General features: G+C 47.4%; 1 protein-coding gene across 4 annotated transcripts in view; it reads left to right on the top strand.

Moving 5' to 3' along the window:
• The window catches only part of FBLN7 (fibulin 7), a 41,496-nt gene extending 20,091 nt beyond the window's left edge, over nucleotides 1-21,405 (top strand). For 3 of the 4 annotated variants that reach the window (XM_045008419.1, XM_045008418.1, XM_045008417.1), the window contains exons 3-8: nucleotides 7,452-7,622; nucleotides 12,716-12,841; nucleotides 14,084-14,221; nucleotides 15,227-15,364; nucleotides 18,825-18,963; nucleotides 20,348-21,405. In XM_045008419.1, the coding sequence (XP_044864354.1) occupies nucleotides 7,452-7,622; nucleotides 12,716-12,841; nucleotides 14,084-14,221; nucleotides 15,227-15,364; nucleotides 18,825-18,963; nucleotides 20,348-20,720 (1,085 nt within the window). In that variant the 3' untranslated portion in view covers nucleotides 20,721-21,405. Of the gene's footprint in view, nucleotides 1-6,744; nucleotides 6,869-7,451; nucleotides 7,623-12,715; nucleotides 12,842-14,083; nucleotides 14,222-15,226; nucleotides 15,365-18,824; nucleotides 18,964-20,347 lie in introns of those variants that run through there. The other variant, XM_045008420.1, reaches the window with a different exon arrangement.
• Nucleotides 21,406-23,428: the final 2,023 nt, after the last annotated feature.

Here is a 23,428-nt window from a genome sequence, read left to right as displayed (position 1 = left end):
TCACAGCGCTGCAGCTTTCTTGTCAGGGGCGTGGAAAAAAACCCTCTGAGCACCGCAAGTTTCAGCGCTGTAAAGTGCCAGTGTAGACAGTGCACCAGCGCTGGGAGCTGCGCCCCTCGTCGAGGTGGGTTTCTAAGTAAGAGAGAGCTCTCCCAGCGCTGTGCCGTGACTACACAAGCCACGTTAAAGCGCTGCCACGGCGGTGCTTTAACGTTGCCAGTGTAGACAAGCCCTGAGACTTGTCAGGTGACATTTATAGAAGCATCTTAGGAGAACAAGTCCCATTGAAATTTAAATCACTTAGGGTCTTTTGAGCCCCCATGATTCGTACTTAATTCTCCTACGTCTGTTGAAAGGAAGGTCATTTCCGTATTGACTTTCAAGTTTCCCGGCCTTTTCACTGCAACACCGCATAGCGTTTTACATTGCTGGCATCTAAAATTAAAGAGGTTGTCGAGCAGTTTTTAAACTAAGGGCTGGGGGAAGCCGACAGGGAGAGGAGCTCACAGTTCGGCCAGTGGGAGGAGCTATTAAAAGGGACTCTCAACATCCTAGTGAGGAGGAGAGGAGAGAAGGTGATTAAGTCTGGGTAGGAACTGAAGAGAAACAGTCGCATTATCTAAAGTCACATGAAAGAGTCCCAGTCAGTCACATCACCGGAAGACAGACAGCCAAACACTGACAAACTTTACAAGGGCTTATTACAAATGCTAGAAGTCTAAATACTAAGATGGTGAACTTGAGAGCCTGGTATTAAATGAGGACAGTGATAAAATAGGTAACAGAAATTTGGTGGAACAATTGATAATCAATGGGACACAGTAATACCAGGGTACAAAATGTATTGGAAGGACAGAGTAGGTCATGCTGGTGTGGGGGAGGCCCTATTTGTGAAAAAGCATCTTAAGTGAATCAAACTGTACCACAGAACCTCTGTGGAGAGATTGTTCAAGCAGAGAATTTAAGAGAATAGCAATAGAAATATACTACCAACCTCCTGACCAGTATGATAACGGTGATTGTGAAATGCTCAGGGAGATTAGAGAGGCTACAAAACTGGAAAACCCAATAATAGTGGGGGATTTCAACTATCCCCATATTGACTGGGAACATGTTGCCTCAGGAAGGGCTGCAGAGAAAATTTCTAGAGACCATTAAATGACTCCTTCTTGGAGCATTTTGTCCTGCTAGCCACAAGGGGAGAGGCAATTCTTGATTTAGTCCTAAATGATGCATAGGATCGTGTCCAAGAGATGAATGTAGCTGAACCGCTTGGTAATAGCAACCATAATGTAATTAAATGTAACATCCCTGTAGGGTGGAAAATACCAAAGAAACCCACTGCAGCAGCATTTAACTTCAAAAAGGAGAACTACGCAAAAATGAGGAAGTGAGTTAAATAGAAATTAAAAGGGAGAGTCACAAGAGTGAAATGCCTGCAAGCTTCATGGAAACTACTAAAAAACGCCATAATAGAGGCTCAAACTACATGTATACCCCAAATTTAAAAAAAAGGTAGGATAAAAAAATGCCACCATAGCTAAACAGGTTTCAGAGGGGCAGCATTGTTAGTCTGTATCAGCAAAAACAATGAGAAGTCCTTGTGGCACCTTAGAGACTAACACATTTATTTGGGCATAAGCTTTCGTGGGATATACCCACTTCATCAGATGCATGGAGTGGAAAATACAGTAGGCAGGTATAAATATACAGCACATGAAAAGATGGGAGTTGCCTTACCAAGCTGGCGGTCAGTGCGAACGAGGCAAATTCAATCAAAGTAGATGTGACCCATTCCCAGCAGTTGACAAGAAGGCGTGAGTATCAATCAGAGGGGAAATTATTTTTTCTAGTGACCCAGCCACTCCCAATCTTTATTCAGGACTAATTTGATGGTGTCAAGTTTGCAAATTAATTCCAGTTCTGCAGTTTCTCATTGAAGTCTGTCTGAAGTCTGTTCATAGCTAAACAGCAAAGGAAGACTCAGAGGCAAAAAGGCATCCTCTAAAAATTGGAAGTCAAATCCTGCTGAGGAAAATAGAAAGAAGCATAAACTCTGGCAAGTCAACTGTAAAAGTATAGTTGGGCAGGCCAAAAAAGAATTTGAAGAGCAACTACTTTTTGTGTCTTTTGCTAAAAACAAAACTGTTTGTAAGTACATCAGAAGCAAGAAGCCTGCCCAGTAGTCAGTGGAGCCACTGGAGTGTCAAGGTGCTGACGGAGCACTCATGGAAGACAAGGCTGTTGTGAAGAAGCTAAATTCATTCTTTGCATTGGTCTTCATTGCAGAAGATGTGAGGGAGATTCACACACTCGAGCCATTCTTTTTAGATGACAAATCTGAGGAACTGTCCCAGACTGAAGTGTCAGTAAAGGACATTTGGAACGAATTGATATATTAAATTGTAATAAGTCACCAGGACCAGATGGGATTCACCCAAGAGTTCTAATGGGACTCAGATATGAAATTGCAGAAAAACTAACTGTGGTATGTAACCTATTGCTTAAATCAGTCTCTGTACCAGATAACTGGAGGATAGCTAATGTATTGCCGATTATAAAAAAAAAAAAAAAGAGTTCCCGAAGTAATCCCAGCAATTACAGGCTGGTAAGCCTAACTTCAGTACCAGGCAAACTAGTTGAAACTATAGTAGGGAATAGAATTATCAGACACATAGATGAACACAATATGTTGGGGAAGAATCAACACAGGTGCACCAATCTATTAGAATTCTTGAGGCTGTCAGTAAGCATGTGGACACAGGTGATCTACTTGATATAATGTACTTGAACTTTCAGAAAGCCTTTGACAAGTTCCCTCACCAAAGGCTCTTCAGCAAAGTAAGCAGTCATGGGATAAGAGGAAAGGTTGTATCATGCATGGATCAGTAACTGTTTGAAAGATAGGAAACAAAGGGTTGAAATAAATGATCAGTTTTCACAATGGAAAGTGGTAAATAGCAGGATCCCCTGGGGATCTGTACTGGGACCAGTGCTGTTCAACATATTCATAGATTATCTGGAAAAAGGAGTAAACAGTGAGGTGGCAAAATTTGCAGATACAAAATTATTCAAGTTAAGTCCAAAGCTGACTGCAAAGAGTTCCAAAGGGATCTCACTAAACTGGTGAGTAGGCAACAAAATGGCAGATGAAATTCAATGTTGATAAATGCAAAGTAACACACATTGGAAAACATAATCCCCACTATACATATAAAATGATGGGGTGTAAATTAGCTGTTATCACTCAAGAAAGAGATCTTGGAGTCACTGTGGATAGTTCTCTGAAAACGTCCATTCAATATGCAGCGACAGTCAAAAAAGCTTATTAGGAAAGGGATAGATAATAAAATAAAAACTATCAACCACCACTTGATATATCCATGGTATGACCACACTTGAATACTGCATATAGCTTTGGTTACCCCATCTCGAAACTAAGATGCTATATTTGAATTAGAAAAAGTATACAGAAGTGCAGCAAAAAATGATTAGGGGTATGGAACAGCTTCCCTACAAGGAGCGATTAAAAAGACTGGGACTGTTCACCTTAGAAAAGAGAGGACTAAGGGGGGATATGATAGAGGTGTATAAAATCATGAACCAGGTGGCACAAGTAGTACAGGAGTGTTATTTTCCTCTTCCCATAAGACCAAAATCTGGGCTCACGCAATGAAATTAGTAGGTAGCAGGTTTAAGACAAACATAAGGAAATGCTCCTTCACACAGCGCACAGTCCACCTGTGGAAGGAACTTGTTGCCGGGGTTGTTGTGAAGGCCAAAAGGATAATCGAGTTAAACAAGGATTAATTAAATTCATGGAGGATTGGTCCATCAATGGCTATTAGCCAAGATGATCAGGGACGGAACATCATGCTCTGCGTGTCCCTAAACCTTTGACTGCGAGAAGCTGGGACTGGACGACAGGTGATGGATCACTCGCTAATTGCCCTGTTCAGTTCGTTCCCTTTGAGCATCTGGCACTGGCCACTGTTGGAGGATGGGATACTGGGCTAGATGGACCATTGGTCTGACCCAGCATGTCTGTTCTTATGTTCACATTCTTTTGTTATTACTTGATCCAGATCTTCATGATTGTGACTTACATCCATCCAACAAGATCCAATGGCTGGAGCTCAAGCTAAATTAAATGCAGCTAGAGATAAGGTACACATTTTTAACACAGAATGGGAATTAACCACAGGAACATCTTCTGTCACCTGTGGTATGTCAATCAAGCCTGGATATCTGCCTAAAAAATCACTGTAGTTCAGCCGCAAGTTATTGGGCTGGATGCAGGAGTCACTGGGCAAACTTCTCTGGCCTGGGCTATGCTGGAGGTCAGAGTAAATTATCAAAATGGAGCTTCCTGCCTTGAAATGTATGAGCTACCTTGCACCTCATTTGCACAGTGCAAATGACTCCCCAAGGAGCTAGGCGGTGGAGAATCAGGCCCTTCCAATGCAATCTCATATGATTAAACTTTGTAGGGAAGTGTTGTCTAGTGTGTAGAACAATTATTCTGAGTCAGGAGACTTAGGTTCTTTTCCTAACTCGTGTCAATGAGATGGGATTCGATGCTACCCTGCTACCGGATTAAGAGCCTGTATCTTTGCATCCAAGTCTCTTTCACCTACAGAACAGAAGTATGCACAGAATGAAAGTCTCTCACAGCGGCATTTCCATGAGAGACATGTGTGGTCATTTTATCAACTCAGCCTACAAGCCGCTTTCAGAAGCGCTTATGGTGAGTTCCAAAACAACTCCAACGTAGCACTAATTCTGATCTCCCAAAGGTCCATGGAAAGTCTCACATTAGGTTCAATCCAGCTCCCACTGAAATTAAACTGCCAACAGATGTTCCTGCAAATGTTACCCCTCCGTTCTCCTAACTCTTGCCAGTCACTATCCATTTCTCTGCCACCACAGGGTTCTTTTCTGGATATTGTTTAGCACAGGCAGTAGCTGCCAGGGCACGGCACCTGATGTCAGTAGAATGCACGTCCAAATTGAAAGGTGTCAATGAAGTTCCCTGTAGTTCCCTTTTCAGTTTCATGGTATAGTTTAGATGTTGCTGATTCACTTTCTTACCTGACATTGCTGTAAGGTAACAGAATTGATAGCGCACCGAATGGCATACCCAGAACCAAGAGCTTTGACTTAGCAGAAGTGCCTTTGGCCAAACATCATCACACGGCAGGTGAAGATTTGGATAGCTGGCCTTATCTCCGAGAGCTGGCTGAGTGTTATCTGGGAGCTTTGCCACTGGGGGCGAAGAGTGTCGGAGAACATTTCTGAGAATGCTGAATAAAATTCACTGCTGCCCTGTGATGCTAATAAAACAACGGAGCAGTGAACAGAGTCAACCTGACAGGCTGGAATGCACACTCCAGAAATCCCAGCAGCCTTTCTCCAGAGCTGACTCGCCTCTGGGAGCCTGCAAACACCCTCCCCCCCCCCCCCCAGGTTCCCCCACCCTCTGCTCTGCTAATGCTACAACAATAGCCCTTTCATTCACAGACCTCTCTGCATTCTGCTCTGCTGCCCCTCTGCCTGGAATGGCCTCCCAACACCTGTCACCTGGCTGGGGCAGTGCCCTCAGAGAGCTGTGCTGGGTGAGCCTTCGAAACCGTCTCACCTTTTACCAGCCGCTTGAAACATTAACGGTGGTGAGACAAACCAGCCCCTGCCCCAGTCCCGCTTGCTGCTGACTGGACTTGCTACAGGGAGGCAGTCAATGGGGGGCACGTTTACATACAGCACTGGAGCTAGGACACAGGAATATTGAGCCTCTCCGTGGTGGCTGGCGCTGTTCGCATCACCCGGCGTTCAGGTACGGTCTTTAATTATGGGCTCACCCACCGGATCCCTGCCTCGTTCAGTGGGCAGGCTGGATACACAAGGAGGCTGAATGAAGCTTGCGTGGGCCTCCATGGATCTGACACTTGTGACTTTTGATTGCTCGACATGGCAACCTAAACTTTTCACCCAGTTTGTGCAGGTATGAGATCCCGTGCCTGTTGGAGTCAGTGGCAGAAGCATCACACCCTGTAGCGTTGGCAGGATCAGGTTCTCAAAACCACAGTCCGCAGAGCCAGAGGGGCCTCCCAGGCCGTGGGCCAACTGCTTTTTGGCCAGGCCGCATCTGAGTGGCCTTGCGACCCTGTGCACCAGCTCACATCCCCACTCACTGAAACGTGACCCAGGGCTCCTCTGTCATGACAGTGGTGCAGGCAGGCCAAATTTAAGAGAGTGAGGTTGTGACCCGGCACACAGGGTGGCAACACCACCCAGCTTTGGAGGGGGTGGGTGTAGGGACTTATGGGCCAGGGGAGTCAGGCTGCTGCGGGGGAGGCCCATGAGACAGCAAGAGGAGGGTTGGGGGAAACCGGTGCCCCACCACTCCACGTGGTGCTCTGCAACCCCTGCCTAAGAGGCACTTTTCTGACATCTAGCAAGGGGGCGTTTTACTCCCGCAGAGACACGTTTCTCGTTCTGGGGAAAGCGAAGAGGTTTCATGTAAAACAGAAAGATGGGCAGGTTCGCTGCTGCTCTACACTGACTTCAGTGGCGCTGCACCGGTTTACTCCAACAGAAGATCTGGCCCAGAGCGTGTAACAATTGCATGTTGTCAAATGCTTCATCCGGCCAATGGCTACTCAGAGTAGGGACCTCCCAGACAGTACAAGTAGGGATGTCATAGAGTCTTCCATTGCGAGGTATCAGCTCATTCTTTCTTTTCTTTCATACGTGACTAGCCATCGGGGCACTAATATAATTCTGTCATGAAATAGGCCAGCGGGCTCTGAACACGAACCTATGATTGACGTGCTGATTTTCTTTGCTGAGGACAGAGCATTCTTTAATGGTACAGCTATTTCACTCTCCTCGTGTGGTTTGTGGATTTTTTGTAAATGTCAATACTTCACTTTTCTGTCTTGCTTTCAGTTAGAAGACGGCATCTGGAGGAGTGGGCTCTGCTAGCTGATGTTTCATAAAAATTTTCTCTGTTGATTATTTCATACCTAATGTAAAATAAACCATGTATTTTGGGGGCAGATTCTGAGGGCCTTTGTCTAGTTGAATAGTGCCTTACCCTGAGAGTAACCCTACTGAAGTCAATGGAACCACTTCCAGCCTCAAATATCGCTCGCTATGAATACAAGTCTCAGTATCTGGCCTGTTCTTCATAAAATTCTCCTTTGTGAGGATCCACGTCAGATTCTAGGTCTTTCACTATTTAAACACAGGAGGCACGGCATGGCTTGACCAACACCCAGGGGTAACAACTACAATTGCTCAGGCTGTCCGAGGAGGTGGCTTTGTTACTCCATGGGAACAATACTGAGCTGAGAGTTAGAAGGCTGTAAGCCAGCTGGCTGTCCGAGTACTCCAGGGGCGGCCAACATACTGAGTATTTAACCTCCACATTTCCCACTGTGCTTTTGCAGTGTCCTGCCCTGCACTGGATGCCCCCGTGGATGGCAGAAGATTTGGTACCAAGTACTTTGTGGACCATGAAGTCCATTTCACCTGCGAACCTGGTTTTCAGCTCACTGGTTCCAGCACCCGAGTGTGTCAGGCAAATGGCAGCTGGACTGGAGAAGCACCACGGTGCAAAGGTACTTTGCCTTTTCATGCCCTTGGTTTGAGTGTGCGAGCCCATCGCATGCCATGGTTAGCGAACAAAACCAGTGTAGCTACCCTACTGTAAAATGTCGTAACTCGTTAGTGCAGATGGTTGGTGTGCGGGAAAGTCTAATGCATTGCCTAGGTTCTCCTTGATGCTCTTGCTTCCCCTTGGCTTGTCAGTTCGCTCCTCAACTTCAGCTTCTTGCATAAGTGTGGTGATGAGAGGGGAGGGCTTATTTTCTCCATTAAGGATTCTTCTCCTGAATCTTAGCAACCTTACACTCTTTACTGAGTAGCGGGCTGGTCTTGTGACCTCGGCATTTAGCTTAGTGATGTTCTGTTCTTTGCAAATACACCTCTACCTCGATATAACGCTGTCCTTGGGAGCCAAAAAATCTTACCGCGTTATAGGTGAAACCGCATTATATCGAACTTGCTTTGATCCGCACCCCCGCTTCCCCCTGGAGCACTGCTTTACCGCGTTATATCCGAATTCGTGTTATATCGGGTCGGGTTATATCGGGGTAGAGGTGTACCAACTCCCAGGGACAGGAGATGTGGAGATGCCACAGCTAGTCCTCTCCTGCCTGCAGAACTCACAGCTGGCCCTTTGCAGGCCTCAGCAAGCCCACACACTTGCCGCTGTGCTTGGACAGTCTCCACTGAACTGGAAAAGTCCCCCTCTTCAGCTTGGAATAATAACAGCTGGGTACGTTGCCTTGTGTACCAGTAGTTCGGCTGCTTTCCAGCTCTGCGTAACGGGGGTCCCCGGCTCTAGCAGTCAACCTCGCATCTGTTCCACTTTTCTCGTCCTGAAGCTCTGAGCATAAAACCAACTCCGCAATAGACAGTTTATTTCATAACAATAAATATCAGGGTCTGAAGCAGCTGGCACATCACATTCATAATAATTCCCCTCAGATGCTTATTTGGACGGCTGCCTTTCTGTCCAACATGTGATTGATCCAAATTGGCAAACAAGAAAATTATATCTAATTACCTCTATTAAAAATAATTTCCTGGGCAGAGTTTCATGGTAGTTAACAGCCATTTGGCTTAATGCGATTGCACAAAAAAGGATTATTTTTTTTAAAGTATGTTTTCCAAAACCACAAGACTGATTGAAACCGGTATTCAAAGCCTACAGCGCCCACTGTGGCGCTCTGACCACCAAAGTAACTTACCAAAAATACAATCCCCACAAATTTCCATGTACCAGAAAGAAAGACTTTGCGCCGATGCAGCATTCCTGTGCTCAGGGGCAGTGTTCTCTGTGTGGGGCCACAGGTTCTGTTCCCAGTTCTCTGCCTCTCAGTCATTTTGTGACTTTGGTCAGCTCGTTTAATGTCTCTATGGCTCTGTTCCCTCCTCTAACTAACAGGGAGATGACACACCCACAGGGAGAGCCTCAGCTGAAAGACCCTCTCTAAGTGCAATGGGTGGAGAATAAATTTACTTTGAACCTACTGCTCTCACACGTATTTCTAATTCACAGATACATTATTGTAACGACATCTGAGCTTTCTACCAGCAGGATCCATGTTCTTGTCTTCCTTTTGGGCCAAATTATGATCCAATTTACATCCATTTAAAATTGGCATAATGCATTGTCCTGTAACGTGTCTCTCATTTCGAGGATACTGGTTATTCTTCCTGTTAAAACACTGTGTGTTTCAGGGATGTGGCACAGGTGCGAGGCGCTTGTTTGCCAGGGCACTTGCCTACTAGTTTGTCCTCTGGCACCAAGTGTTTTTCAAGATTGACCCTCCAAAGTAGCACGTGTGAGCCTGTGGACCCAGGGCTGTTTGTTTAAACCAGTCTTGTGATTTTTGAAGACCCAACTCATGATTTTTGACCACTTGGGGCGCTTGGAAACACTTCTCACCATCACTTGTTTTGCATTGGGAATGGCCCAGATGGCACCAAAAGGCAGCTCGTTTAAAAACATTTCCCCAGAGGAAGATACTCAGAATTGCTCAGTGCCTCGTGCACATCTCTTCTCAACACTGCTCAGACCCTGGCACATCAGCCTGATCTCAGAGAAAGAGGGAACATTTCGGAGGGGTCCTTTGTTAAAATATTGGCAGCTCTTCACAGTAACCCACCCTGGAATCCCTCCATCACTCCCTTGCCCTTGTCATTCCCAGAGCTGTGCTGGGCTTCGTTCCCTTCCAAATGCAACATTTTGAATCAGTCCAAAGAAACACTGTTGAGCAGCATTTCTAGAAACTGTGCACGAGTCGATCACAAGACACTGACATCTGCTTTCGTTTAATGCACATGGACCTGCCAAAGATTCCCCCATTAAGAAACACCTATGGGAGAAGAATGATTTATGCTACATAAACCTCCCACTGAACCACTCCTAACATGGATGCTTCAGCCAGAAAGCCAATGAACTTACAGTGGCTGCTCTATATTCAGGCCAGTTTTAACCTAGAATGTCAGAAACATGTTCACCCTGATGTGGATATTTATACAAGGCAGCATTGCCTGCCTAGTGGTTAGAGCACTGGGCTGTGACTCAGGAGACCTGCTGTTTTACTTCCGGCTCCACCACTGACGGACTGAGTCAATGTGGGCAAGTCACTGCATCACCCCCTCCCTCAGTTTCCCCATCAGTAAAATGGGGATAATTATACTGATTTCCTTTGTAAAGTGTTTTGAAATCTTCTGATGAAAAGTGCCAGAGAAGCACTAAGTATTACTAGTATTTAAGCTCTTTTAGGAGTGGGCTTAAAAGTTCTAAAAAAAAAAACAAAAAAAACAAAAAAAACCCAAGCTCCCCAGAAGCCGCAAAGATTAGCTGAGAAAGAGATCAGAGCCTCACAGACCTGCTAAAACCAAACTCTTGGCCAGGCGTAAAGTAAATGATCCTGATAATAAACTATCTTTAAAGCATGAACTGTTTAAAGTTGGAGGGCTGTGAACAGGGGCACCTGCTTTGCTTATAAAGTGTTCATTGATTTAAAAACAATCCTACATAGCTATACGCAATCAGAATTACGGCCCATCCTGTGACAAGCAAACCCTTCAGAATCACAAAGTCACTGACTGCACCGCCCCCCTCCCCCCAGCTGATCTTTAGGGATCTTTGGTGCCTCCTACTGAGAAATCTGTGTTCTCCTTTTGCTAAGAGAGCGAGCCATCTCGTACCATATGGAGCCTTTGATTTTGTCGTTAAGCGTATAAGGAGTTTGTCTACATCACAAACTTCTCACAGAACTCACCCCGGCTGGCATGTGGAGTGGCTCGCTGCGGGAGCTCAGGTTCAGGGCAGAGTTATGGGAGAGAGTTTGAAAAATAAACCTGGCCACCTGCTCTGCATGAGTCTTTTTAGTACCAACCCTTTCATGCCTGGCAATTCGTAGGGAAGGGTTGAATTTGAGTGTTAGTTTAAAGTCAGGCATGTATGGATGCCATGCAAGACACATCATGTAATTTGTCCTGGATAAAGCCTATGTTTGCATCAGTCTTTTGGATCCTAAAACAGTCCCCTATGGCCAACATACTTTTTATAGCCTGGGTAGTTGACATTCACGCAGTGGGGCTCACAAGGTTTAAATAGCTTGGAGCTCTGCAGATTGAAAGTGTTGTTTGTTTAAGGAAATTCCACGACATTGTCTAAAATGCTAATGGTCGATTAAGCTCCCAACATCTACCCCCTGCACTGCTGACATCACAGAGTGCTGTAATGGTCTATTATGAAATGCCTAAAGAGATGAACTCAGCCATACTAGATAAGCTGACAGCCTGGACTGTCTGTAGAAAGAGACTAGACTGAGCAGGGGATAAGGACAGAGAGCCATTTAATCTTCCCAGGCTCGGTATGTAGATGAGAAATAAAGGAGGCTTTATGTAGCGTTCCTTGACATGAAAGTGCTTGGCAACCAACGCAACCCTGCGTTCCTTTGCTGAACACCTGTGCAGCCACTGACGTGCGTTCCACTGTGGGACATGGTGTCTCCCCCCGCAGCTTGTCGGCCAGGTGTCAGTGCAGCCCACTGCACACAATCGCTGCAGAGAGCAAGCGAGATGAGAGATTTGGATCTCTGCTGGCAGCAAATTCAAGGACGGGGGCGGTTAATGCTCTCTCACGTCTTGGTCAATAACTTCATGCTCTAGCAGTCCTGAAATATTTAGAATATGCTATTGATGACCAAGCAAGCTCGGCTCTTGGCATGTGCTTAGGAATTGCTAGCCATGTAGCACTCACAGCCTGCTTCTTCACCGCCATGCCTTTGAGCTAACGAGTTAAGAAGAGAATATGCCAGGCAGGGGTGACAATATGGCTCAGGCGAACAGGAGTTTGGGAGCATTCAGACCAAACTCAGCAAGTACTTCAGGCTGGATCTGTCCTGTTGAACTCACTATCGTTTCCAAAGCTGGGGGTTGTCCCAGCTTAGGCCAACATGATCCTGGGGCGGAGGTGTGACTAACTGCACTGGGTTCTGTCGCCTTTGTTGTTTGACCATCTACAATAGCTTTTAGATTGATTCTGCAAGCGATGGGGCCAGTCATCGCAAAGGGGTTACTCGCTGCTAATAAAAGCTATTTGAAAAGATCCTTTGGGAGGTTTATTACTTTGGCGATGCAGTTAAACAAACTAGCTGCACCGGCAGTAAGACACCTACTGAGCTGACACAGCCAACCAGAAAACATGCACCTGGCGCTAAAGCCATCAAGGTACGACGTGGGTAGTAGTGTTGGTGGCTTGGCAAGGAAAGTCGTGCTTAAAACTAAGGCCAAGATTTAAAAAAATGGGGGGGCCTCAACTTAAGCTCCTAAATCCCTATTTTAGGCCTAAATCCTTGATTTTCAAAAGTGCTGATCACCCAGCATCCCCCCATTAACATTTATGGAAGTCTTAGGAGCCTAAATGTTGGCGCCCATTTTTAAAATTCTGATTTAAATGTATTATTATTATTATATTTAATGAATTATTAAAATGATGGGCTTGATTGCGCAGTCTTTACTCAGGCAAAGCTCCCGCTGACATCCACTGAAGGACTGCAGGGTCAGGCCTTACGTTAGGAGAGATAGAGCCAGTGTAGTTTGTTTTTAAAAATGCTTTTTCCCTTAGTGATCAGCAAATGCTCGAGCAATCCCTGCCAGAATGGTGGAACTTGTGTGGATGGAGTGAACCAGTACAAATGCACTTGTCCTCAAGGGTGGACTGGTGAGAACTGCCAGTACCAATCACAAACAGGTATGTAACCAGGTGAGGTGTGAAAGAGAAAGAGACTCGAGCAAGGCAGACGACGAATTACAAGGCAGAAGCCCCTGCCCTGTCTCAGATGTCAGCCTCTACCCTCAGAATGACAGTAATTTCCATTGTGGTAGCACTTAGAGGTCCATTCCCACTGTGCCGGGTGCTGTACAGACACAGAACAAAAGGAGAGTCCCTGCCCCTGAGCTTCCAAAGACTAAGCACTTTCCAAAATCTGCCCCATCTGTCAAAGTTAGACTCAGGACTCACAGTTTGTCAGACCACTCTGTTTTATTAGCACAGCGCTCTGCTAATAACACCCAGATAATGTGAGCCCCATGCAAGGCACAAACTATCTTATTTATACAGATAAAAGGGCGAGAACTTAACAAGATAACTAAGGAAGCAGAATCTGATAAGTTTACCTGGACTAGACATGCATATCTTATTTCCTTACTATTACCGATCTTCTGTTAATGTTTCACCATTAGCACCATTGTTTATGCCTAATGTTTCTTTTCCTGGCACCTGTATTTCAACATTTCTTTTTTCTGCTTAAAGGTACATACAACATTTCTTTAATCCATTCTTATTTTTCCAATATAATTCATTCTACTTTCACACATCTCATCAAGGAGGAGAAAAAATGTCATGTGACTTTGGTAACCAGTCACACAACATGATTAATGAATTGCAAATAGTCCCCCTCCCGGGCCAGCTGCCAGGGACAGAGGCAGAGCCTGCCGGGAGGCAGGCCCAGCGGGAGAAGAACGGAGCCTCTCTCACTCCCCACTGCCAGGCCAGCCAGAAATCTTGGGGGGCACTTGACCCCGCATGCCTGCGCCTACATGTCACCTATACCCCTGAGCAAGAGGAATTGTGATAAAAACTCAAGTAAAATTATATGAACAATAAATTAAAATCACATGGCTCTAGTAGGAACCAAGAGTAACGCTTTCAAAAGTCCCTAAGTGTCTTAAAAGTATAATTCCCAGTGATTTTCATAAGATTAAGCTCTTCGGGGATAGATTTTTCAAAGTATTTGGGTGCCAAAAGATGCATAGAGGCATTGAGTGGAATTTTCAAAAGTGCATTTAAAGATCTAGGCCTAAGTGCGTAAGTTGCATTTGAAAATGGGACTGTGACTCCTAAGTGGTTTAGGCACTTTTGAAAATGTTACTGCAGGCCTGTGAGCCAGGTGTCCGAGAAGCACTTTAAAGTTTCCTCTCTTCTCTCTTTTAGCCCCACCTGGATGGAGTGTTACAAATGACCCAGCTTTCAGTCGCAAGCCCCGCTGTGCCAAAATCGACAGGACCCAGCACTGCAGCTGCGAAGCCGGCTTCCACATGAGTGGCACGTCCGACAACAGCATATGTCAGGGTAGGAGATGAGCAGAAATATCCATCGGCAGCTTTCACCAGTCTGCTGCCCAATGCACACACAACACATCTAAGCAGCTGAATGTTCAGTAGGTGCAGCAGCTTTTATGGACAAATGTGGTGGACAGGACTGCTTGGAAGAGGCTAAGGCTTTGTCTGCGCTGCATTTTCGTCAGCAAAACATTTGTCGTTTAGGGGGGTGAAAAAAACCACACACACGAATGACAAAGGTTTTGCCGACAGAAAGCGCCGGAGTGAACGGTGTTTTGCCGGCAGGAGAGCTCTTTCAGTTTCAGAAAGAGGCCATGCAAGGGCGACTTTCTATGTACCTGCAAGCCACGTTATTCCCTGGAGCCAGAGTCCCTGCATTTCCAGGCCAAGCTGTTCTCCTCCATTAGTGTCCTAATCAGGTGTGTCCTGTGGCTGCAGCCTCCCAACCCCAAAGCGCCTGCGTTTCAGTAGTGGATGAAACGACCCCTACCTGTAAATCAGTGCGTTGTGGTCTGTGGATACAAGGGACAGGATAAATGCCAAGCATTTTAAACCCAGCTAATCTAGTTATGTCTATTGCAATTGGGGGCATCCCGAGAACTCCATTGCTTGCAAAACCCAGCAGACTGGCCCTTTCGTTAAGGAAATACTAGTCCAATTTGCGTGCACATTTTGCATGGCCTGTGGCCTGCGTCCTGCTCGCTCCTATTGTCGTATAGCATGGGCTAGAATCAAGCCAGCCAGCCCCAAAGCGGGGGTGAGTCAGATTTCATCCCACACACCACTAAGCACCGAAATACCTTTGCTCTGGTAACACTGTGCCTTTGCAGTTTCACTAGTTTCTCCATGGTGGTCCACTCCTGGCCGCTCTTGGGAGGACCCGAGCAGTTTGCTGCTATTCCCGGGTGCTCTTGTCCTGGCAAAGGGCGAATGGGTTGTCAGCAGGAATTCTTTGCCGGGGTGGACCCTTTTGTGCAGGGTCTGCGCTGTATGGGACGGTGTGTTTCCTCTGCAGACGTAAACGAGTGTGAGGTTTACAGCCTGGAGGGAGCCCCTCGTCTGTGCATGTACACCTGTGTCAACGTTCCCGGCTCTTACCGCTGCTCCTGCCCCAGCGGGTACAAGCTCCTCGGAGACGGGAAAAGCTGTGAAGGTGAGCCAGCGCGCTCGGAGAGCTGGGCACCGCAGGCTGGGGCCTGCTGCAGGAAACAAAAGCGCATTTGCAGAAGCTGTATTGTTTTCTGATTTCATGCGTAACTTCCTGTCACAAAGACCTGCTGTGCAGAGATTTTATAGCTAGGAAGACTCCCATTGACTTCAGTGGGCTGAAATCCTCACATGGTGTAGTCGCCGGCAAAACTCCTGTTGACTCGGGGATTTCACCATTGTTAGAGCTGGGTGGAGAGTGGTAATTCCAGGCTGTCCAGGATCAGTGAGCCTGGGAGCTGGGGCTTCAGGTGAGGAGCCAGGGGGGAGCTGGCAGGACACCAGGTGGAATTTCATCAAAATCGACACATTCCCGAATTCTGTGGAAGGTGGGTCTTTAATAAAGCTGGTCAAAAACGTCCTTTTCTCTCCCTTTTTTCACCTTTTTCTCCCCTTTCCCAGTGGAAACAAAGTGGGGGAGAGAGGTAAAAGGGAGAGGCAGTGGGATTTTCCCCACCCAAAACTAAGCTTGTGCTTTAGTGCGTTGTTGAATCAGGGCCTCGATGCTTCCAGCTCTCTGGACTTTATCATGAGTCTGGCAAAATTAGGTGTTTTTCTGAAAGCCCCAACTCAAGTCAGGTGCTTGGTGAGAATCCCAGCTTTCATTTACACAGAAGTCAGGGTCTGGCCCTCCTGGGCTGTGGAGAAAAGCTGGGAAAACGTGATTCTAATAGCTCAAAAACCAGGAGGTAAATAAAAAGAACCCAAAGTAAAAAAAATCGCATGATTGGCTTCAAATCTCCTGACTTTTTTTTTTTTTTTTGTGGTCTGGCTCATGATTTTTCAATAATCTGGGACATAGGCGCTGACTCTGTGGGTGCTCCAGGGCTGGAGCATCCATGGAAAAAAATAAGTGGGTGCTTAGGACCCATTGGCAGCCAAGCCCTCCTCCCCACCTCTACTCCCCCCCCAGCACCGCCCATCCGCCGGTGGCTCCCCCAATTAACTCCTCCCCCTCCCAGCACTTCCTGCCTGCCGCGACCAGCTGTTCCGCGGCGTGCAGGAGGTGCTGAGAGGAGCGGAGACCAGGCGCGTTCGGGGAAGGGGGCAGGAAGAGACAGGGTGGGGCGGGAAGAGGCATGGCGGTGTGGGACTTTGGGGGAAAGGGTGGAGTGGGGCCAGGCCTGGGGCGGAGTTGGGGGTCGAGTACCCCCAGGTAGAGAGGGAGTTGGTGCCTATGCTCAGGGGTCAGCAGTAGTGCTGAATGCTCACTGCTGGATTCTGTGCCATGGCAAAGGGCTTGCCTTCATTACGGCGCTGCTGCGATTGATGCAGCAGGGGTCGATTTAGCAGGTCTCATGAAGAAGACCCGTGAAATCGACGGCAGAGCGCTCTCCGGTCGACTCCAGGACTCCACCAGAACGGGAGGAGTAAGGGAAGTCGTGGGGAGAGCATCTCCTGTTGACGCAGCACAGCGAGGACACCGCGGTGAGTCGACCTAAGCCACGTCGACTCCAGTTACATTATTCACATAGCTGGAGTAGCGTAACTTAGGTCGACTTAGCCCGATAGTGTAGACGCAGCCGAAGAGTTATCCAGTGCAGCAAGGAAGGAACGAAGGAGCCATTAGGCTGGGCTCCGGCAACACCTTCCTCCCACTGACATCCCTTTTCCAGGGCTCCAGGGCAGTGGCCTAGCAGCCGACCGCTGGCTGGCTCTTCTCCGGCTGGGGACTCTCCCACATGGGAGTTGAGGGCAGTGTCCACTCCCTGTGTGTGACTGGAATGGCGCAGAGCTGAGGGCTGGGCCAGTGTGCTTTTTAGGAAGCACATTATTTAGCCTCTGGCTTTTATTGTATCTGTGTGGCCCTGTCTTCACTGGGACAAAAGGTGTGTCACTAGCTGGAGTTCACTCTAGCGAAGGAAGGCAGCCTCCGGGTGTCACAGGAGTTGGCAGGTCAGGTGAAAGGCCTTCGCTACACTTGAAACGCTGTCGCTGCAGTAGCACTTCAGTGTAGATGTTGCCGGTGCCGATGGGAATGGTTCTCCCATCAGCATAGTTAACCCACCTGCCCGAGAGGAGGTAGCTTAGTCAAAAGAAGGATTCTTCCATCAGCCTAGTACTGTCTACGCAGGGTTACAACCCCTCCTTCCAATTTCCAGCCTACGTTCGTTCATGGCCAGTTTATGCCCATTTGTTCTTGTCCCAACGTTTTCCTTTAGCTTAAATTGCTCCTCACCCTCCCTGGTATTTACCCCCCGGATGTGCTTAGAGAGAGTGATCAGATCCCCTCTCAGCCTTCATTTTGCTCAGCTAAGCTCTTCCCGCCTCCTCTCATAAAATAGGCCCTCCATTCCCCGGATCATCCGTGTAGCCCTTCTCTGCCCCTTTCCCAGTTTGAATTCACAGGAGAAAAACATTGCTGGTTATTTTAAAAGATTTGACTAGACCTGGTTGAAATTGTTTGGGTGAACAGATTTTCATCAAAGAATAGCCTGCTTTCAAAAATGAAATTCATTAGGAAAAAGCATCAGTTTTGTCAAAATGTGTATTTTTGTGAAAAATGTAGTGCCTTTTAATATATTTTTTGGGACGGGGGAAGGAGCAGTTACTGAAAATTTTTGATAATGGTTTGGTAAGATTTTTAATTAAAATATTCTATCCATATTTTAAAAAAATAGGTCAGTTTCAAACAACTCTGTAATTTTGAAATTTGTTGCAAAAATAGATTTTAATTTTTCTGCTCTAGTTTAGACCTTCTTTGATTTTCCTGGGCCAGCAAGGGTTAACCTATCTACGGACAGAGGTTATAGTACAAAAAGCATCCCGTTATGTGCCAGAAGGACAGAAGAAAGGAAGAGATGGCGAATGCTAGTGTTTCTATCAAGTCTGAATGATTTTCATTAGCTTTTTTTTTTAAACTCACTTTGCTGGAGACGGGTAATGTGTATTTAGAAGGTACTGACGGCTAGGTAAAGAGAGGAAGAGGGATCAGTGAAAATTGCTGCTATCATGTTTTCTTCTTTATATTTAACCATTTAACCCCTTTAGAAGCTGTTATGATGGTAATAGGCGAAAAGGAGATAAGAGCAGCCTCTGACCCAAAAGATCAAATTTCCCCAGTAACGAGTTAAAATGTAGGTGGGCAAGAGGGAGTGACAATGGAGTGTTAACCTTTCCGCTCAGTAAAACAACATTTGACGTTATTTACAATCGTTTCTAACGAGGCAGATATAACACAGGGGGCGTTGGAATGTCTCTGACAATGCAGAGTCGCTCTGCTGCGTGAAGTCTTCCAAGGGCAAATCTACTCTAAAAAATGCCCCCATCTTTCCCTTTGTAAAAGGGAGCGTGTTTTATAGGAGTCCGGCGGCCATGTCAGGCCCTCGGTGCTGACTGATGGTCACTTTTCTGCACTTTGAGCAGTTCCGTCTGGCGCACTCTGTTCAATTCTCGCTGTTTTGCAGATATAGACGAGTGCAGCCTGTCCCAGCACAACTGCACCAGGGGCATGACGTGCATTAATACAGGAGGAGGCTTCCAGTGTGTCAGCGCCGAGTGCCCTCGGCCCAGCGGCAATGCCAGCTATGTGAAAACATCGCCATTGTAAGTAGTAGGGGACTGTGAGAGAATCAACCCCCTGGCAATGCCAGAGAAAACCGCCCATGGCTGAAAAGCTCAACAGGGTATTTACCTTTTTGAAGGACAGTGTTAAAACAGGCCTGCTTTGGGGAGATCACTGTCACCCCCGAGGACAGGGTTCCTCCCTTCCCAGGTTGTTCGGCTGGAAGTTAGTTCAATTCTTCATTTGGCTAAATCCAAAATAGGGGAGCATCTTGCAGAGGGGTGCGCTCGTTCAAACCGGAATTAATTCAGGGAGGTCCTGTGGCCAGTGCTAGACAGGAAGACAACCTAGATGGCCACTCACAGTGGCCCCTTTGGGCCGTATCATCTATGAATATAGGGTTAAATACCATTCTCCGGGTGAAATCTTGGCCCTGTTGATGTCAATGGCAAAACTCCCATTGACTTCCCTGGTTTTCACCCTCACCTAGCAGATCTCAGCTGCAATACCCAACCCTTCGTAAGTGCCTGGGTCTCCTCCAGGCGTTCCTGAGAGATGTGTGAGACACACTGGTCAGCATGGGTTTCATGTCCCCTGCTGTGCCTGAGACACACCAGATGTCTGCTACAGCCCCCGCTGCAGAGCCTGGCTTTCTAGCTCCAGCTCTCGTAAGGTCTGTCTACGCTGCAGCTGGGAACGAGCCTCCCAGCCCAGGGAGACAGACTCCTGCTAGCTCCACTCAAGCTAGCGCACTAAGAATAGCAGTGTGGATGTCGTGGCACTGGTGCAGGCCTGGGCTGCTCCCGGAGCTCAGACCCCGCAGGCAGGATGGAGGCTCTAGCCTGAGCCTCTGCTGGTGTCGCAATGTCCAGACAGCTGTTTTTAGCATGCTAGCCCAAGCCCCGCTAGGACAATCTGGCTCCCCAGGCTGGGAGGTTGGCTCCTACCTCCCGTGTAGACATACCCAGAGAGGCTTTGCGTCTAGGTTGGAGGGCCCTAGTTCAGTCGCTGGGGGGGCCAGTTTCTGTCCTTAGTTACACAGGTATAAACCCAAACTCATTTCATAGACTTCAGTGGAGATCCCGTCGACTTACATTGGTTTAACTCAGAACAGAATTTGGCCCCTGGTCTGCTACTTTTCAGGAATCCAAGCCATGAAAGTGCTGCCCCAGATCACTAGGGCCGTGAGTCTCCAGTGGTCTAGGGGCTGCGTACGTGAGTGCTGCGTTATCACCAGGTTACTTTGGGGAAGGTGCTTTAGGAGATGCGTGGGCAATAAACGGGACAGCCAGTTCTCCACATGATCGTTAATGGCTCATCAGAAACAGAACAGAACACAAAGACCCAACGGTAACAGTGTAAGAGTTCACAGGCTCTTCCCGCTTCCAGGATTGCCTTAACCCTTGTCCTTTCTTTCATTGCCAGCCAATGTGAACGCAACCCCTGCCCAATGGACAGCAGATTGTGCCATCATGCTCCAAAGTCCATCTCCTTCCATTATCTCCCTCTGCCTTCCAATCTAATAACCCCCACCCCTCTCTTCCGCATGGCAACTGCCTCCGCCCCAGGCCGGCCTGGGCCCGACAGCCTGCGCTTCGGAATTATTGGAGGCAACAACCGAGGGCATTTTGTGATGCAGCGCTCCGACCGGCAGACGGGAGAACTGATCCTTGTGCAAAGCCTGAAAGGACCCCAGACCATCGAGGTGGAAGTGGACATGTCCGAGTATCTGGATCGTACCTTCCAGGCGAAGCATGTCTCCAAGATCACAGTCTTTGTGTCTCCCTATGAGTTTTAAAGAAAGGCAATTTCTGCAAGTCAGCAAATAAACAGCCACAAGGACTGTTCCTGTTCATCGCTCGCTTTCTTTCAGTGCTGTCTGGAACGAAATTCCTTCCTTTCGAAACAGTGAAAGGCCACGGCGCTGCAGCAGTTCTAAAAAACAGGACCTTAAAAGCCCAGTGCTGAGAGACAAGACAAACCACATTACTCTGGCAATGCCAGGATGGGGCTTGCAATAATCTCAGACTCATTTGTTCTTGAGAAGTTTTGACTCTGGACATTTCTGACTTTGCTTCTCATCATCTTCTGTAGCACATGCCTCCAGGAACATTAATCATAGTAACAGAGATGTAGCAATGAAATCCAGATTATAGCCTATATAAGCCTCCATAGAGTAAATATCCTTCTACCAGATTTCAGGTTGATTTGTCTGCTCCGTCTCCTGGCTGGTTTTACATTCACATACATGGAAAACAGGCAATGAAGTGTGAATGAAATCACGTGCTCTCAACAGCTGCATCCGCCCAGAAATCTGGCCTGCCCTGCAGTCAGATTAGCAATGGGCCACATGCCCAACAGTTATCAGTGACACCGTAACAACAAGTAGCCTCCCCATCAATGAAAAAACGGGCTCATGTGAAACCTTTGAACAAATGGATGTTACTTATAACTCCTTTGTCCTTGTCCAAACCCCTTAAAAAGGCGTCCCAAAGCGTTTGCCCCAATAAAGGGTTGAAGTCTGTAGATGTCAATTAACTAAGGCCATGAACATTTTCTAGAAAAGCTGACTTGAATCAGTTTTCTGAATAGGAGCGAACATGAGCGTAAGGAGCCGATAGCACAGGCTGGGCGTGGTACCCAGCGCTGTAAGATTTTCTGCAAGACAGCTCTGAGCTAGTGGCTCCAGTTCTCCTGTCGTTCTGGTTCCATTTGTTGCTACTGAGCGCGGTCTACCAACGGCATGATCGTGCTCCCATTCAAATCAGGGGGGAAGCTGCCATCAGTGTAGTGGGACAAGTATCAGAGGGGTAGCCGTGTTAGTCTGGTTCTGTAAAAGCAGCAAAGAATCCTGTGGCACCTTATAGACTAACAGACGTTTTGCAGCATGCACTTGCATCCGAAGAAGTGGGTATTCACCCACGAAAGCTCATGCTGCAAAACGTCTGTTAGTCTATAAGGTGCCACAGGATTCTTTGCTGCTTTTGTAGTGGGACAGGGGCTGTGGCTACACTTAGCACTTCAAAGCGCTGACGCGGCAGCGCTTTGAAGCGCTAAGTGTAGTCAAAGCGCCAGCGCTGGGAGAGAGCTCTCCCAGCGCTGTCCGTACTCCACCTCCCTGTGGGGAATAACATACAGCGCTGGGAGCCGCGCTCCCAGTGCTGGGGCTTTGACCACACTGGCGCTTTGCAGCGCCGCAATTTGCAGCGCTGGAGAGGGTGTGTTTTCACACCCTGCTGCAGCGCTGCAAATTTGTAAGTATAGCCAAGCCCAGGATGAAGTTCCTTGAGTTCTGAATTGCACCACGATGTGTGGGAGTTCTGTGGGGTGGCTGGATCTCCAGTGGAGTCGGCTGAGACCGCCGATTGCTTTCACAGAGTTAGAATCCAAGTCTCATGTTTAGCTTAGACATTTTGATCCCTCCCATAGAGTTTGATGGACCCCCTCCCCCCCTCCCTGTTAATGGAGCCCTTGGATGGTTCTAAAAACTATTGAAAGGGGATCATTCTGTATTAAATTCTATGGGCCAGATCCTGAGCAGGTGTGACTCAGCATAGTTCCATTGATTTCAATGGAGTTACTCCAGATGTGTACTGAGCTCACAATTTAGACCCAATCTGCCTCTTTTTAGACTTTTTTTTCCCCGTAGCTCACATCAGACAATGAAAATGGCTGGTTTTGTGACATCACCATGCCCCACGTCTTGCATTTTGAATGCAGAATAGTGTGTGCTGTCTTACAGTGCATGGGACAAATTCTGCTCCCAGTTTCACCCCTGCAGCCCCAGAGAAGCTCATAGGTCAAATTTGCCTTGGGGTTAAATCACTGGCACTGCTCCTGGGAAGAATTTGGCTCAGTGGCTTGATAAACAATGGCGCTGGCAGAAGAATGGAGTGTTGTGCATTCAGCTGCCGTCCAGCTAGGGATTTGGGGTTTTTTGTTGGTTTGTTCATTTTTTAAGCCTGCTCTCATCACTCGGGTACCTCAGCACATTACTGCAATGGCTGCTTCTCAAGATGAAATGTGTCTGTTTCTTTCCAGCACCAGCACCTGCACCCTGTGGTAAGAGGTTCATGCGCCTTCCTTTTATGCTATAGTATCATCATTCAGACACAGGAAGGAGACTAGCGGCCATGCTCACATGGCTACACAGGAGGATCTGACACACAGCACCTACTCACTGATGGCGATTCCCCATGGAAACTCCCCCTGCACATTCATGGGAAATGCAAACCCGCAGACTTTCCCCCAAGTGCGGCCTGAGCTAATACCACTAAAGGCAATGGGAATCTTGCCCTTGGGTTCAGTGGGCTTTGGCTCAGATCCCTGGTGTACAGCCCACAAATAACCCTGTAGCTATCGGATGCTGGGCGTTTCTTTCCCCTGGCAAGTCCTACCAATTCTGGGCCAGATTCTCCACTGGTGTAGATGTGGGGTAGCTCCATTGAGACGCTTGCCTACACCAGCTAAAACTCTGGCCCGTTATCTTTGCATAATCCTAAAGCC

This window comes from Mauremys mutica, chromosome 3, assembly GCF_020497125.1.
Source record: "Mauremys mutica isolate MM-2020 ecotype Southern chromosome 3, ASM2049712v1, whole genome shotgun sequence".
Lineage (NCBI taxonomy): Eukaryota > Metazoa > Chordata > Testudines > Geoemydidae > Mauremys > Mauremys mutica.
The sequence above is the reverse complement of the archived record's forward strand: the minus strand, read 5'-3'. Positions and strand labels throughout refer to the sequence as shown.